This window comes from Filicampus tigris, chromosome 7 (assembly GCF_054856515.1).
Source record: "Filicampus tigris isolate MCC_2025a chromosome 7, RoL_Ftig_1.0, whole genome shotgun sequence".
NCBI lineage: Eukaryota > Metazoa > Chordata > Actinopteri > Syngnathiformes > Syngnathidae > Filicampus > Filicampus tigris.
In genome coordinates this window covers 321,211-336,930 of record NC_141223.1, presented here as the reverse complement: position 1 = coordinate 336,930, position 15,720 = coordinate 321,211, and the positions used below count along the sequence as shown (strand labels likewise).

The following is a 15,720-nucleotide window of genomic DNA, read 5'->3' as shown; positions in this document are numbered from 1 at the left end:
AGTGAGTCACTTGTAACTCGTGAACAAAATGACGCAGTGAAAATATTTTCCCCTTCCGTTCAACCACGAAACGGATCGTGTGGTCAAGGCCAACATCAAGTCGTATCGTTTCTCCAAATACAACAGGGGCGCAGCAGGAGATTTTATTTTGAAATCGTGTTTCGGACGTGAAGGTGGGCGCGTGTACCTTGATAGCACAAGTGGCGGCGGGTGGGCGGTTCTTTGCCTTTTTGAGTACGTCGACAGGCGAAAGTCGCTCCCACTTCGGAGAGCGCCTCAGCGAACTTTCTGTCGGCAGCAGCAGCGAGCAGCCAAGGAAGAAGCAAAATCGTCAATCAGCAGCAATACTTGGACGACAAGATGGTGGCGAAGCAGAGGATCAGGATGGCCAACGAGAAACACAGCAAGAACATCACACAGAGAGGAAACGTGGCCAAGTCCACGGTGAGTCCAAAATCACGCAACGGCACGTCACGGTCAAGCCAAGATCACGTGTACACTCTGCACTTGTGTACGGAAGGAAGGAAGGAAGGAAAGAAAGAAAGAAAGAAACGTAACTGTCAAAGTAGAGTTAGGTATCGCCGATCCCAAAAGTAGACTCTGAACTGCATTAAAGTAATACTTTTACGATCAATCGGTTAAGATGTGTTTGTTTATTTATTCAATCAATCTCCAGCTGTTGTTGACAAACGGGACATAGTTTGCACCAACCTAAATTGATGGCGGTTCAGTTCCTGGTTTGTTCCGTCACATCCGCCAGGAAATCATCAAGTTGCTGTTCATTGTTCTCCGAAGTAAAAGCGGATGTTTTCAAATGTTTTATTTTGAAGGATAATCGGTCTGACAATCGGCTTTGAGTAGTGGTGCAACAATTCATGGCTTAACCAACAACTAATCGATTCTAGGATTAATTAGCTACTTTGTCGATTAACATGTTGAGTTTGTTTCCATCACATTAGATTGTTTATTAAAATAACTGCTCGTTGCAGCCCTACTTTGTCGATTAACATGTTGAGTTTGTTTCCATCACATTAGATTGTTTATTAAAATAATTGCTCGTTGCAGCCCTAAATGTAAGTTATCAACAAGGCATCTAAACAGTTAATGGATTAGAAAAGTAGTTGTTGATTATTGTTGTGATTGATTAGTGGTGAATGAATTGATTAAAAGTTGCATGTCTACATGCTCGTTTTGACATTTTTCCCCTCTTCATTCTGGGTTTATACAGTTAAAACATGACCGCTCGAACAAACAACACGTGAGAAATGAGCTTGTGATCTGAAGTAGAAATACACGCCTTATTTGTATTGTTGTTGTTGTTTTTTCCCCCCCCTGAAAATCTGGAAAATGTTTTACTGGCAGAAGCTGGCGCTTTTTAGGCTGGCACAAACAGCAACATTGTGCCATGACAAAATTGCGCAGTACGCCGTCGAAAGTAAGACCAAAGAAATGCTCAAGGACGCATGCACGGAAACTCAACTCGGCGGCCGTCGCTATTGAATATTTTTAAAATCAATTATTCCATCGATTTAATTGACTAATCGCCTACATAATTATTTTGCATTCAAGTATATTACCGAACTTTTCTTTCCATCACTGCTTGTTAAGCAGTCGTCGTTTGTATTATTTTAGTGATTTTACAGAACGACCAAGCGACAATGAAGCAAAATCACGCGAGGGACGGATGGGCTTTTTTCTCTCTCTCTCTCTCTCTCTCTCACCAACCGTTTTGATGCTTGATTCCATTGCCCGTTGGGTCATTGCTTTCCAAAGCACAAGCAGATTTTTGCAAATGTCTTCTTTGATTGAATCACCAAAGGTGAATCAGTCTGCTTTCATGAAGGAAGCACATCAATCAGGGATCAATGACTGTTGAGTGGCCGAAATGGAGGATTTGGGAAGGCTTTTGTAAGGCAGCGCTTGTGGTGACAACTCGATTGTCGCAAACGCTCTTGTTTCTGTTCCAGAGGAACCTGACGGATGACAAAGGCGTGGGACCCTGGCTGCTGGCCCTCTTCCTCTTCGTCGTGTGTGGATCAGGTAGCCTTGGCTTGGCTTGGCTTGGCATGCGTCAGCCTTCACCTATCGCAGCCGCGCGCGTCTTCAGCGGCAAAGTAGCATGCCGGCAAGGCCATCGTTTGGCCTCAAATCCAGTTAGGGCCGCGCACAAGGATTTTTTTTCCCCATCTGAAAAGGGGGGAGGGGGCATTGAAGCGCTTTGGTGGAACTGTGTGCGCTCGGATCATTTCCAGCCAGAGCACCAGATTGTGATCCGCCGCCAATCTCCAAACGAGTCCGCCGAGGCAGAAATCTCGAGCCGAGCGTTTGTGAAAATTGTTCAGAAACGAGGCGCGTTGCTCTCGAGGAAGCCACGTCATGCAAAACCGTGTGGCCCGACTCGATATTGTCTCAAATAACGAGACGCTGGGTCGATGCTTGAAATTTGGCTTTGGCTGGCAAATGCAACGGCGGCATTTTTGCCAGTGAAAACGGCAACATAGGATTCCGAGAGTCCTTTTTCACAAAAACCTGCCGGCAAACGTGCTGTGCAATTCATCCAAATTCAATTGCAATGACGATCATTCAAGTCTACGTACGAAATTGGCAGAATCGTAAAAAGAGAATAATATTCGGCGATATCAACGCACTGTTTGTTTACACAAGGAAATCATACTTGAATTTATACACTTCCACCTTTTCTTATTTTATAATAACACATTTTTAAAAATGTTGTTTGGCCCAAAAGGAACTTGACTATTTCTTTTGATTTTTTTTTTTACGTTTCAAACATCTTCTTGTTCCGTACCAAAAAAGAAATGATCGTTTGAATAATCGCGATTTCGATTATTACCAAAATAATCATGATTCACATTTTTTTCATAATCAAGCAGCCCGAGCACAAAGTACTGAAGCCAATCGAGAAGGACTCGGCCTGTGTTGATGTCCTCGCTCAGAACAAAAAGTGGCCAATTGACTTGAAGTGAGTGGCGGCCTTCGTTTTTGAAAAAATAAATAAATACATTTGGGCAAGTGTCAAGCCACGTGGGCGGGCCTTGGCTTCAAACTGGGACCTTGGCCTGACAAAAAGTCAAACTGGTCCACGTCAACCTCTTTGGAGAAATTTCAACCTCTTGCCATGTTTGCAAAGCGTTTCGGAACTGCTCTTCACTTTTTTTTGCGCGCGCGCATGCGCGTGCAGCTATCTTCCAGATCATTCAGAGCATCAGGATGGGCATGTAGTGATGACATCATCAGCACGGGGCCCACCATGTCATCTGCGGGCGCCCAGCCAGCCACCGACCGAGACATTCCTGAACTTTGACCTGCCATCATTCCTGACCGGAGCCGCCACGCGCACGCATCAACACGTGCGCACTTGTTTGCTGAACGTGTCGCCGCCGCCGACCTTCTCACTGTTGTTTACCTGTGCCTAAGCCCCGCCCCTGCTGGTGAGGCCTCATTGGACAGACGGGGGCACGGGCTCAAAGTGCACCTGACCACCAAACCAGAAGGCGCGTGCGTGAGAGCAAGCGAGCGAGAGAGAATAAAGTTTGATTTCCACACCAAGCGTGCGCTGCGTGTGATTTCAAAATCTGCCAAAAAAGAAGAAACTTTTCTTTTTCCCCTCTCACACAAGTAAAAAGCTGAACTTAAAGTAAGTTAGAGTAAAACATGCTTTTGATAGTCAGTAAATGCATAAGTCACGGAAACGAGCTAAATAACCAAGACTGAAATGAATGATATATTAGTTTACAAAACAACATCAAAATGACAATTTTTAAAAAAATAAAATAAAAACGAGCGAGACGCCATCTTGGATGGCCGATTCTCCGCCGAGGGCCACCAATCAGAAACAAGCACTGGAAGCCAGGGCAGCGCTCTCTAAAAGCAGCCTAACTTGTCATGAGTGTTCCCAGTCAGACGAGCTGCTCAAAAGCACAAGCTCGCTACATTTCCAACTTGCAGTCAGACAAGCGGAGCGCTCGTTGAAGACACGCTACGACATTTGCTGCAAGTTGTGGTACTCGGTGCACACAAAAGAAGAGGCACGGTCGACGTCGTTGAAGACACGCTACGACATTTGCTGCAAGTTGTGGTACTCGGTGCACACAAAAGAAGAGGCACGTCCGGGCGTCGACCCACCTCCCTGTCGTAGTACAGTCATTTTGTCAATGGGCGGTGCTGTTACTCCATCCTGACTGATTATGTCGAAGAAGCCTTTGACTTCGTCCTGTCAGTGTCTTGGCTCTGCTCTATGTTGCTAGATGCAGATGTGCAGTTCGATAATAAAAGTAAAACAAGTCACGCTCAACCTTCAAGACATAAGACATTTTAAAGAGTGCCTCACTAGCAAAACAACGTGAAACTTACTTTCCAGTGAAGATTTCACTTTGAACCAAGGATTCTCCTCCTTTCCTTCTTTTTCCTAGTTTGCCATTCGCCGCGTTCAAGTTGAAGACAAGGAATGCAAATTATTCTCCTTTATGGGCAACGTTCTTTTCTACAGCGCCAACTACTGTACAGGAGAGACATAACAGTCAATAGGCGTCACTGATTTCAAAATCGGCGACAGGCCAATCATCTTAGCTAATTATATATATGTATATATATATATGTATATATATATATGTATATATATATATATATATATATATGTATATATATATATATGTATATATATGTATATATATATGTATATATATATATGTATATATATGTATATATATGTATATATATGTATATATATATATGTATATATATATATGTGTATATATATATATGTGTATATATGTATATATATACGTATATATTTATATATATGTATATATATATATGTATATATATATATATTTATATATATATGTATATATATGTGTATAAATATATATATATATATATTTATATATATTTATATATATAATATATTGCTTCCCCTCTTCAGTGCAACAGATAAACAACAATAAAACAGAAGAAAATAACGAAATGAATATTAATGAATTATGATCTGTAATTATTTGATCTAATTCATCTATTTCGTATTCCACTCATTATCTATAGCACTTTATCCTTGCGGGGGTGCTGGCGCCTATCCCAGCTGTCTTCGGGCAGATGGCGGGGGTACACCCTGAACTGGTTGCCAGCCAATCGCAGGCAGGGAACACACGCACACACTCACACGTAGGGACAATATAGAGTCTAATTAAACTACCAAGCGTGTTTTTGGAATGTGGGAGGACACCGGAGTAGCTACCCGGAGAAAACCTAGAGAGGCACGGGGAGAAGATGCAAGCTCCACACAGGAAGGCCAGAGCTAGAATCGAACCCACAACCTCTGAACTGTGAGGCGGACGCGCTAACCAGTCGCCCACCAAACGCAATGACAGCCAATCGGTGTCCACTTGGGGGCGTGACGCTGACCGTTGTTTTTGACACCCCCGACAACTCAAGCGCAAGGCCCGCGCCTCAAAACGGATCTCAGCATCATACAGACAACAGCCCAGTGAGAGATTCAAAATGAGATCAATGCGATGAAAAAAAAAAAACACCAACAAAAAAACGCTTTAAGTGTGATTGACTGATCGCAATGAATGCGCTGTTTTGACACCCCTAATATGAAACGCACTTGTGAAATGACCAATTTGCTCAAATTACCGTTCATGGTGTTCCGATTGCTACCTAACATTATTCATCAGTGATTTTCATTGATGTGAAGACACTGACACTGTAATGATTTGTCACAACGATTAGGAACAGATTCATATCATATTCAGCACTTTGTTTCCATTTTCAAACGATCACTTTGACAACATTGCTTGGAAATCACAATGGGAATGACTGGTAAGTTACTATTGGAACAAGCCTGCGGGCTACTCATGTGGTCTTTGGAGGTCACTCGCATGGTCAGTGAGCCCCGGTTTACACTCTTCACTGAGGACACATTTTGTGCTTGATCGTGTCCTTTGTTCAACTCGAACCTTCGTCAATTCAAAAGGAGAGAGACTTTTAAAAAAAAAGGGGACGTGAGTGGACACAAAAAGACAGCCGCCACGTCACCACGGTAACCAACATCCGCCATCGACTTGACGATTATTATTCACGGCCGTTGTTGATCATTGTGTGCACTTGTCAGTCATTTCTAATGAAAGTTTCTCAGGCGGCCCAGTTGGTTTCCGTGGCAGCCGGATGTTTCCACGGCAACCAAATGTTTGCCACCTGACCGCCAAGACAAGAAAAGACGTCAACCATTTGACATTAGCTTGTTAAGCGCCACGGTCAAAGGCCACCACGTTAGCGTAGCTCGCACGCTAACAAGAGGTCCGGCACTTCTGTCTGCACTCGGCAAAAACTTTCAGTTGAAATGAATTTGGCAAGTTGAAAGGAATGGCGCTTGAGTCGTTCAATCGGTCCCAATGTTTAATGATGACATGAAAAAGAAGCAAAAGGAAACTCCCAGACCCTCAAAACCGCTGAGCTAGCGTCTTAGCTAGCAGGCTCGGTTGTTGCTATTTGCCAATGGCATTATTTGGAAGTGCTTTTGTACAGTGTTTCGATCTTGCAACTTGAAAAGTAAAACATTTTTGGTGCGGTGTGATCTCGAGGAAGGAGGGCGACTCTCGAGGCCAGGGGTCAGCAACCTTAAATATGCAAACAACAAAGTTTCCCACAGAAGGAGGAAACACAGAAGCCACACAAGCCCAGCATGAAGATGTTTTTTATTTTCCTTGTTATGTTCTCTAGCTTTGGAAACCAAGTAGCACCCAACAGAAGAATCAAGTCCAATTATGAGAATAAAAAAACAACAAGCTTCAAATAGAACATTGTCCTCATATTATTATGGGAGTTGTTATAATGTATAATGAAGGTTTGTGGCAAAAAACAACAGTGCCAGGTTTACTGGAATAAAGGAAAAACAAAAAACAAAATCGTCCAAACCTTTTACAACAGGAAAAAGAATTAGGTTATATATAATTACAATAATATTATTACATGATTATATGTTATATGTTACCATCATCTCAAGCGATATACTTATGGTAATATGGGTTTTTTTTTCTCCAAGTAATTGTATTTTCAGGAGTGGCCACAGACTCCGAGACAGAGGCGGAGATACAATTCTGACAGCCGCGGACCCGACTGCATGGGGTGCCAATAGGCCCGCGCCGGAACAGAGCTGCGAAAAAAGGCTACTCGCAACATACAATGAAAGTAGTTGAGAAAATCGCGAGTAGTCAATCGCACATATGTATAACACATTATTTGTAGTATTTGTCATTTAAAAAAAATAAAAGTTGTATTTATTTACATCGCTTTGAATTGTGGCCTTTGTCATTAATCAGCGAAAACGTCCTATGCCTACTTTTGCACCCCTCCGTATATTTGCAGTAGACTACTACAATCATTTCAAGTGAAAGAAATGTCACGGGGTATGCTGAACGGTACAGAATGTAGACGCTGCGAAAATAACATGAAAATAGTTGGTTGGACAAGTGTTATATGATCACAAGTATATGCATCGGAAAGGACTGCTGGCACGGACAAAAGTGTGTTGATATCACGACAATAAAACATGTTAGAGATGGTTAAGCTCTCTCCACAAGATGCCAGTAGGACACAATACTATGTCTGGCGATTGTGCGTCCTTTCGTCCTTTCAGTAAAATGCAAAGTGAGCGACCAATAGCGTACTTTGCGAGAGCTGCCCATCGCTTTGAGCTGACCACTGCGCTCCCCGTGACGTCGGCACGCATTGGCTCAAACTCGCCGGCGCGGCCGAGTGGGCGTTCCCGGCTCACGGAAAGATCGAGTTTTGTGCATCTTTCCAGAGGCATTTTCAATGCTTTTGAGCTCAAATAACCACTGGCATCTTATTATTTGTACTTGAAAAGGTTTTTAGGGTAACTTTTTTTCATGTCCCACGAACTTTCAAATCTACCGGGAAAAAATGAATCCAAATCCTCCGAGATGCATTCGAGCTGTTTCTTAATTGTGACCCGATCACACCTGGACGTACTCCACCGCTTCTTCAAAGTGACCTCTTAAATCGACTGAAATACACCCTAAAAGTCATCTAAATACTGCATGCACTCAAATACTCAGGCGCAGCTCCAGGATTTTTTCCCTCCCGCCCGTTGCCATCGTCACCTCCATTGCCGGCAGGGTCAGCGGCGGCGGCGGCGGCGGTCCGGCTCGCGCAGTCGGATGCTCCAGGAGTGGGCGGCCAGGGCGCGGGCGCGGCCGCCGCCCCGGAGGTGCAGGCGGCAGGTGTACACGCCTTGGTTGAACTCGTTGGCCACGATGCGAAGGTCGCCACCTTTCAGCGCGATGTGGCCCGGGACCGACGCCGCGATGCGCTCGCCGTCTTTGTACCAGCTGAGGACACAAGGGCACGCGTCGTCACGTGTCGTCACGCCAAGCTGCCATTTGCGCATATGCTGAGCGGTGCGCGGAGGAGCAGATCGCAGGCGTTTCCCTCCTCCAACACAACTGGCCGTGTTGGACGCCTGTGACCTAGGTATAGCGTACTTTTTTCATTTGGATTGTCGTTCGCTCGCCTCGGTCAGTGTTTCTCAGCTTTTGTTGAGCCAAGGAGGCACATCTTTCACATCGGACAAAAATCTCCTGGCAAAACGATTTTCAAAAAATGGCTACATGCACGGGCTCACGACGTACGTCTAGTGGAAGAACATGTCGCTTTGCCTGTTACCTGCAGCAAAACACTTTTTTTTTTTGTAATTTTCGGTCAAACTAATTGACGTTGGCTAATTTCACAGCAGCTGATCTCTCGTGGCAGGCAGGAAGGAATGAAGGAAGGAAGGCAGGAAGGAAGGCAGGAAGGAAGGCAGGAAGGAAGGGAGCAGGCAGGCAGGCAGGCAGGCAGGCAGGCAGGAAGGCAGGAAGGCAAAGCAACTGGCCGATGACTTTTGATGCAAGAGGCGTTGGGCTCAGCTGACCTGACTTTGGGGGCCGACCTTGCTTTTGGGTTCTTGGGGCTGCAGCGGAAGCCCACCACCTTCCCACGCGGGACCACCCTCACCCTGCCGTTGGAGGGCGGCGCCGGCGTGGCCTCGGCCTCGGCCTCCGGGGGCTCTGAAAGGGGGGGGGCGTCGTGAGGTCGGCGGGGTGTGCGCTCGCTCGCTCGCGCGCTCGCTCGCGCGCGCGTTTGTGCCGGACTCACCCGAGCACAGGTGGCAGCGGCGCGGGCAGCTCTTCTTCATCAGGCGCTTGCGACGCTCGCACAGGCCCGAGCTCGCCCACCACTCGCACGCCCGCTTCTTGTCCACGCAGCCTGAGCGCGCGCGGCCCAAAAGCACGCCAGGCAGCGCGCGCACACAAACAAAACACACTAGGACCACGTTCGCTGCACGCACTCTGGCAAAACGCGCACATGCACGCCTGCATGCGAAAACGCGCGCACACACCGTAGAGCCTCCGTATGGCCCAGACGTCGTCGCGCCCGACGTCCCTCTGGCCCGTGGTGGTGGCGTTGGGGTGCATGAGTGCGCGCGGGTCGGCCGAGTGCCACAGGCCCAGCGCGTGGCCGATCTCGTGCGCCGCCACCTGGACCAGGTCGTTGAGCCAGGCGCCTGCAAAGGTCAAGGGGGGAGGAGGGTGGGGGTGGGGAGGAGGGTGGGGGGGGGGGGGTCCGGGGGACCGGGCGTGGGGCAAGCTTGGGGTCCAAGCGGACTCGTGCGGGCGCCGCTCGCGTCACCCTACCTCGTCTCCAGCTGAACCTGGACCTCCCGACGATCCACAGCTCGTGCTTGTCGAAGTGGATCTCGCCGCGCGGCGGCAGGAACGCGTGGGCCAGCTCGCCGTTGACGCCGTCGAAACACGGATGGAGAGGCGACGACCCGCAGTCCGAGTGGTTGGACGCGTAGAAACCTGCAAGCCGAGCAAGCTCATGCTCGGCTACACCTGCGCGCGGGAGCGCACGCATGCGTGCGCGTTGTGGGCGTACCGATGCTAGGTCGTTGGGTCACTAGAGCGGTACCTACCGATGCTAGGTCGTTGGGTCACTATAGCGGTACCTACCGATGGTGATGTCTGCGTGGCGCTGGCGCTGGACTTCGGTGAAGCTGAGCGGCGACACTTCGCTCCACTTGGAGAAGGCCACGCTGAGCGCCTCCCGGGTGGCGTCCGCGCTCAGCGTGGCGGGAAACGACTCCAGCCTGCTGACACATGCGCGCGCACACCACTTCACTGCATGGCTGGCTATACGTTGAGTGAGTGCATGCAGTGCTTCGTGCGTCTACTTTGTGCGCGTGGCGTTAGCTTGGCAGGCTAAGCGGCCGGCGTCACCTGTACGTGATGTTGGTGTGCGTCCACTTGTGTCCGAGCGGCTTGATGGTGTCGCGCTTGCTGACGCGCTGGCGCGACGAGAACGCGCTCGTGCCAAACACCTGCAACACCGCCACGCCGCCGTCATCCTCGGCACTTCCTTCGCAGGCCGCTAGAGGCCGCCATTAGTCAAGCTCGGACCACACACGCTCGCTCGCTCACTCACTCACATACAAATTCACGCTCGCACATGCTCACTGACTTGATCACATAAACGCGCCCTTAATAATGGAATCACACACGCGCGAAGCGACTTCATGACGCTCCGGCGAAACTCCGGCAGAACGCGGACTGACCTGTGATGCCACCATCAGCGCCACCAGGAGCGTCGGGACGTCCATGACGTCACACAGACGGACACGTGATGCGCAGCTGTCAATCATCACTCGGAGATCGGATAGTTCCACGCGCGTGGGTAAGAGCGAAGCAAAGTTACGAGGAACAGGCTATCCGTGCGGGGGTCGGGGGTGGTCGGGGGCGGTGTCAGCTATGTCAGGTGAGCCCCCAACTTAACTCTTTCACTTCACCTCTTCTGCCAAATGAGGCCGAACTTCAAGCAACACGCAAACTGGATTGCGTGGTGCGTGCCACTTTCAACTCGCGACCAACTTCCACAGCAGAGTGGACCCATATTGGGGATCAGTCAGGCGGCTGTCAACAGCCGAGCGGCAGACAGACACCGAGCGGCGCGCCCTCCAGTGGAGCAAATGAGCAAGGGCACTTGCTTTGATGGCCAAATTGCGGCCAGTGTGGGTGGAAGAATGCATGGGTGGAAGAATGCAAGCATGCAAGCATGCAAGCAAGCAAGCAAGCAAGCAAGCGACACAAGACGGGCCTCAACCGGCCCCGTGGACGTTGCACGCTTCGCGTGGAACGCTGTCACTCAGTCCCAGCTCCAACTCAGCAACTTCTTTTTCTTTTCTCTTTTTTCATGCGACCTTGGTTTTCTGATGCAGCCATCTTGGAAGTCCCATTCCCAAAAAGCCCTCGATTTCAAATTTGAAGCCAGAATGATAAAGACCATTAAGACATTTCAAGGCAGTCCAAAGCAAATGTCAGCCGAACAAGATCTTGTCAAACTTGTGAGGGGACAAAAAAAAAAATTCAAAATCAGAAACAGGGACCACTTTTACTTAGTCAGCACAATTTTAATCAATGCAACCCAAAACGGCGGTGGCCCGCTGAATGTATTTCTTGGATAATAACAGTATGGACATCACGTGTGCGAGTCGCACAATTTCCACACGTTGCAGCCGCGAGCGTGTAAAACAGCCCAAGTCCCCAACCTTCACCCAAAGTGAGCACAGCTGAGAGATGCCCCATCTGCCTGCGTCCGCCACCTGTGGCCCTGTGCCAGCCCCTCCGAGTGGCAGTGACTTTCAGTCAGCTGAAGGATGAACATCGAATGAGCACACGCACCCACGCGCACAAAAGGCAGCGTGCGGTGTTTTCGCAGGCGTCCGGTTGCCGTGGAGACCAGGAGGCGCTTGAAAGTGAGCTCATCGAGCACGTCTGTTACTTTTCTCACCACAGTGAGTGAGCGACCCCGCCCGCCCGCCCGCCCGCCCGCCCTCTCCGACCTCCAGTCGACAATCACATCGCGCGCGGCAAAGCTTTGCTGACGTTCGGACACCACACCACCTTTTAGGAGAGCGCGCCATGCCCATCGGGCTACGGGGCCCCCTGCGCTGGGCACGCGAGTGATGCGGGAAGCCGGCGCTTTGGTTGTCACGCCAAAGAAGAAGAAAAAACAGAAGGAGGACATCACCGTCCGCGCCGTTTTTTCTTTAGGTTTTGATTTTCTCATCCAGCTCACAAAAATCAAAACCTAAAAAAACCACAGAGCAGCAGCAGTAGCGTGGCGGTTGTCATGGCGACCCGACGCACTTCCTGCCTTTTCATCCACGCCGATGACATCGTCCTGGAGACAGAGAGGAAGACGGCCTGGTCACTTTCCACATTCGCAAACCGGCAGGTGACTCGTCATCAGTTTCTTGGGTTGTTCTCCATCTGATTCAATGATAAATTGAAAAACGAATCGACGGACGAATCAATTCTTAAATAATGGTTCGTTGATTTGTGATGGAATCGAAGATGCCTGCAGTTGGATTTTGAGATCCCTCCAATTTCATTTGCACTCGTCCCAATTGCAAGGAAAGTTGATATCCTCACGTCCCTTTTCAAATAGCTTCACTTGACAGCGAGTGAGGCAAAATGACGGCGTCAATATCCGGAAGTGGCCTTAAGACTCCTCAGAACGATACAGCATATATCTCAAACTGGAGTTAGGCACGGCTACCACTTGGGTGCAGATACGCCTGATGATAACAACAACAATAATAATAGTAATAGTTATAATAATCAGAAAAGTGAATGAGGGTTAGACAGTGTGCACCTGTTGGGACGCTTTTATCATTCATATGCGATGACGTTGTATGAAAGTGTGTAACTTGATCACGTGGGTCAATTTGTTGCCTCCATTTATTTGCAACCGTTTATATTTGCTCCCATTTGTGCAGCCAAGTCGGCAGTGCACAGAAGGATCTCTTTCCTGAAGGAATCGAGGTTCAGCAAGTCAATCAAAACACAACGCACCAACGCGACGTCACGTATCCCTCCAGCTAGTCACAATGCCGCGTCCGATACGACGAATTCAAAAACCGCAACGATTTAGTCCTCATGTAGTCGCTTGATGTCGACAAGGTGAACTCGTCCAACGAGCTTGCTTGCTAGCTTGCGCCTCCAGCGTACGTCATCGCCACCGCAGCCTTGCTGCAGTAGGATGCGCGCGCACGGGCGGGGGAACGAGCTCGCACGAAGACAACGACGACGGAGCAAAGTCTACCAAGAAAAAAGTCGAAAGAGGTGAAAATGTCTTGTCCTTACGCTGCGTGGACTCTTCCCGCCAACCGTGACGGGCGGACGACCGTCACCGTCGCCGTCGTCGTCGTCGCCGTCGCCGTCTCCTCCTCCTCCCGCCTTCCGCCCCCCTCACTCAAGATGGCGGTCGGCGGCGGAGCCCAGACTTCCGTTCAGAGCGAGCCGCTGGCGCCCCCTGCTGCACTGAAGGACAAACGCTACCTTTGCCCCGTTAAAGAAACACAATCAGCGCACAACTTTCATCAATTCCAGGCAACCTGAAAGTTGGGCTGGGATGGCCACGTTTTCACTAACCAGTTCATTTTATATATTTTTTGATCAGGAAAATGAAAAGAGTTGTCATTTTCTATTTTATCAATACATTTGGGAGAAATTAGGAAATAAGTGTCTCCATGAATAACGCCCCTTGATAATGAGAACAATGGCCGCGCCCCCTACCGTTCTATCCTTGTTCGGCCGGAGTCACGGGGAACCGATTCCAAACCCTCCATTGGAAGTCATTGTATTTTCATTGCTTATAACGTCCAAAAACGGTGATCAATTGGCACCAAAATTCATGTGGACATCCCTACTAATGCCCACTGCAACCTATCCGTGGCTGATTTATATGAGAATGAGGAAATGTGGAAATCAGCAGAGCGACATAGATTTAGGCTGGGACGGCGCACACTGCTTCTTTGCTTAAAAACAAAACCCAACACTGCTTCTTTGCTTGAAAAAAAACTGCTTCTTTGCTGATCACGAGGCATTAAACAGCAGTCGGGATATTTACAGAGACTAAAGTGGGAATGAGTGGACGTGCACATCTATTTGGATAAGAAATGCCCCCAGTTTTTTTACTTACAACGCGCCGTCCAATTTGGAAGGTAACAGCCGAAATGGCAGTTCCAATGGCTGTGCAGTCAGCCTCGCCGGAACTTTTCGTTCGCTGTTCGATGAGGGCTTTTGTCACTCTCACACGCCGCTTCACTCGGGCGGAAGGTGGCGGCTGCAAGCAAAAAGCAGGGACACTGCGCAAGACCGCTTGCGGGGCGACATGAAGACACAGGCTCGCTCATCTTCACCTCCACACAAGCTGGGCGACAGTAAGGAGCTAATGTTGTTGTGCTAACGCCTTTTGTTTTAACGGCCTGAAGCTAGTTTTTGCCATTAGCCGTCCCAATCCTACCTTTAGCCGGGGAGGGAAGCGGGGGCCGCGTCTCTCTCCCTCCTGAAACATGATTTTAACATCGCTAAATGTCCGAAATATAACCGGGGTTTGTGTGCGCATTCATGCTCTTGTCCGCTTCAGCTTGTGAAAGTGGAGGAGCAATCGCCACGGTATTTTTGATTTTGTGGAGGTGATCATGATGGGATCGCATTTTATGTCAATAAATCCAGACTATTGTGCAGAACACCTTTATACTTTTACAGGTTCAAGTGGACAAGGGTAGTAATGTGCATTTTCATCGGTCGCCGTTTTAGACAACACAACTGTCAAAGCGAGCAATATTACCGCGCATGCCTAGCTCGCGTGACGTAAACGGAAAAGAATCAATACATCACTTCTTTTATCAATGTCTCATCGCCCAATTATATGGAGTGAAAATTCTGGGCCCTACATATGAGCCGCCTAAAAGTTAACATCCCGACACTAAATATTCCAATATCTACCGAAATACTCCCTAAAAGTTACATAGTCAGTAAATGAACTGATGAAATCTCATAAGTAACATGAATACTAAACAGACAATATCGAGGTTGCTTCAATTCCTTCTAAACCCGTACGCTAAATACTAAAATGACCAAAGTACGCTTTCATTCATTGAAACACTCCCTAAACACAATTAAAATCCCTTAAAGAGGAAATCAACCCAAACATATTTGTTTTCAACAGTATGTAAAGACAGATGTCAAACTCAAGGCCCGCGGGCCAGGTCTGGCATCCTGTTATGTGGCCCGCGAAGGCAAATCATGTGTCGACCTCATGTTTCTTTCTAATTGACTTCACTTTGAACAACACTGAGATACGAGATATTACAAGATTTTTTTCACCAATCCCCCCCTTTAAAATAAATTGAAAAACTGTTGAACAAACAATTTACTGGCTTCTGATTTCAAAACCAGTTACTGGTATCTATCAATTTGTTGTGTATATGTGATGATAAAATATGATCATCCGTTTATATAACGGCAACCATAACTATGATGTGGCTCGCGACAAAAACGAGTTTGATGCCCCTGCTGTAAAACGTCTCGCCTGGCCAAATTTCATACTCACAACTCAAGTGAAATTTTCACGTTTTACTTTGAAGCATAACTCCCTGAAGGTGAAAAAAAAGGCCATAAAAACCATGCAAAAAAATGGCTCCATTTTAATCAGACAAATCGAATAACCGTGGATGTAATTGAATGTACGGTATATTGCTTTTTCCTCTTTTTTTCTTACCATTTGATCCCTCGCACGCATTATTGTTTCCCTTTATATTCCGAATTCTCTGTTGGCAATGGATAACATTTTAGC

The 15,720-nt window shown here is 48.0% G+C and overlaps 2 protein-coding genes across 6 annotated transcripts; one reads left to right on the top strand and one right to left on the bottom strand.

Annotated features, from left to right (window-relative positions):
- The first annotated feature begins 212 nt into the window (after positions 1–212).
- LOC147144226 (stress-associated endoplasmic reticulum protein 1) lies at positions 213–3,567 on the top strand. The gene is made up of 3 exons (XM_086035225.1): positions 213–444; positions 1,968–2,040; positions 3,200–3,567. The coding sequence occupies exons 1-3, from the start codon at positions 361–363 to the stop codon at positions 3,238–3,240; spliced, it is 198 nt and encodes a 65-aa protein (XP_085891351.1). The 5' UTR covers positions 213–360; the 3' UTR covers positions 3,241–3,567.
- A 3,127-nt stretch (positions 3,568–6,694) lies between these two features.
- On the bottom strand, positions 6,695–13,332 carry mmp23bb (matrix metallopeptidase 23bb). 5 transcript variants are annotated; one of them, XM_086035216.1, is made up of 9 exons: positions 13,224–13,332; positions 10,634–12,258; positions 10,299–10,399; positions 10,032–10,171; positions 9,714–9,881; positions 9,419–9,583; positions 9,175–9,285; positions 8,951–9,086; positions 6,695–8,369 (listed from the first exon to the last, which is right to left on the bottom strand). In XM_086035216.1, the coding sequence occupies exons 2-9, from the start codon at positions 10,718–10,720 to the stop codon at positions 8,159–8,161; spliced, it is 1,119 nt and encodes a 372-aa protein (XP_085891342.1). In that variant the 5' UTR covers positions 10,721–12,258; positions 13,224–13,332; the 3' UTR covers positions 6,695–8,158. The 5 variants fall into 5 exon arrangements, with proteins under 5 accessions (XP_085891342.1, XP_085891343.1, XP_085891344.1 ...); XM_086035217.1 differs by having other exon boundaries at positions 10,032–10,168; positions 13,224–13,331; XM_086035218.1 differs by having other exon boundaries at positions 10,253–12,258.
- Positions 13,333–15,720: the final 2,388 nt, after the last annotated feature.

What these genes read in the sequence shown, in the direction of transcription:
- LOC147144226 (XM_086035225.1), top strand. Translation starts at nt 361, where the DNA reads ATGGTGGCGAAGCAGAGGATCAGGATGGCCAACGAGAAACACAGCAAG. An exon ending in GAAACGTGGCCAAGTCCACG is followed by an intron (nt 445 to 1,967) that starts GTGAGTCCAAAA and finishes TTTCTGTTCCAG; the next exon opens with AGGAACCTGACGGATGACAA. An exon ending in CTTCGTCGTGTGTGGATCAG is followed by an intron (nt 2,041 to 3,199) that starts GTAGCCTTGGCT and finishes ATGCGCGTGCAG; the next exon opens with CTATCTTCCAGATCATTCAG.
- mmp23bb (XM_086035216.1), bottom strand. Translation starts at nt 10,720, where the DNA reads ATGATTGACAGCTGCGCATCACGTGTCCGTCTGTGTGACGTCATGGAC. An exon ending in CCACGCAGACATCACCATCG is followed by an intron (nt 9,882 to 10,031) that starts GTAGGTACCGCT and finishes CTCGGCTTGCAG; the next exon opens with GTTTCTACGCGTCCAACCAC. An exon ending in AGGTCGGCCCCCAAAGTCAG is followed by an intron (nt 8,370 to 8,950) that starts GTCAGCTGAGCC and finishes TTGTGTCCTCAG; the next exon opens with CTGGTACAAAGACGGCGAGC.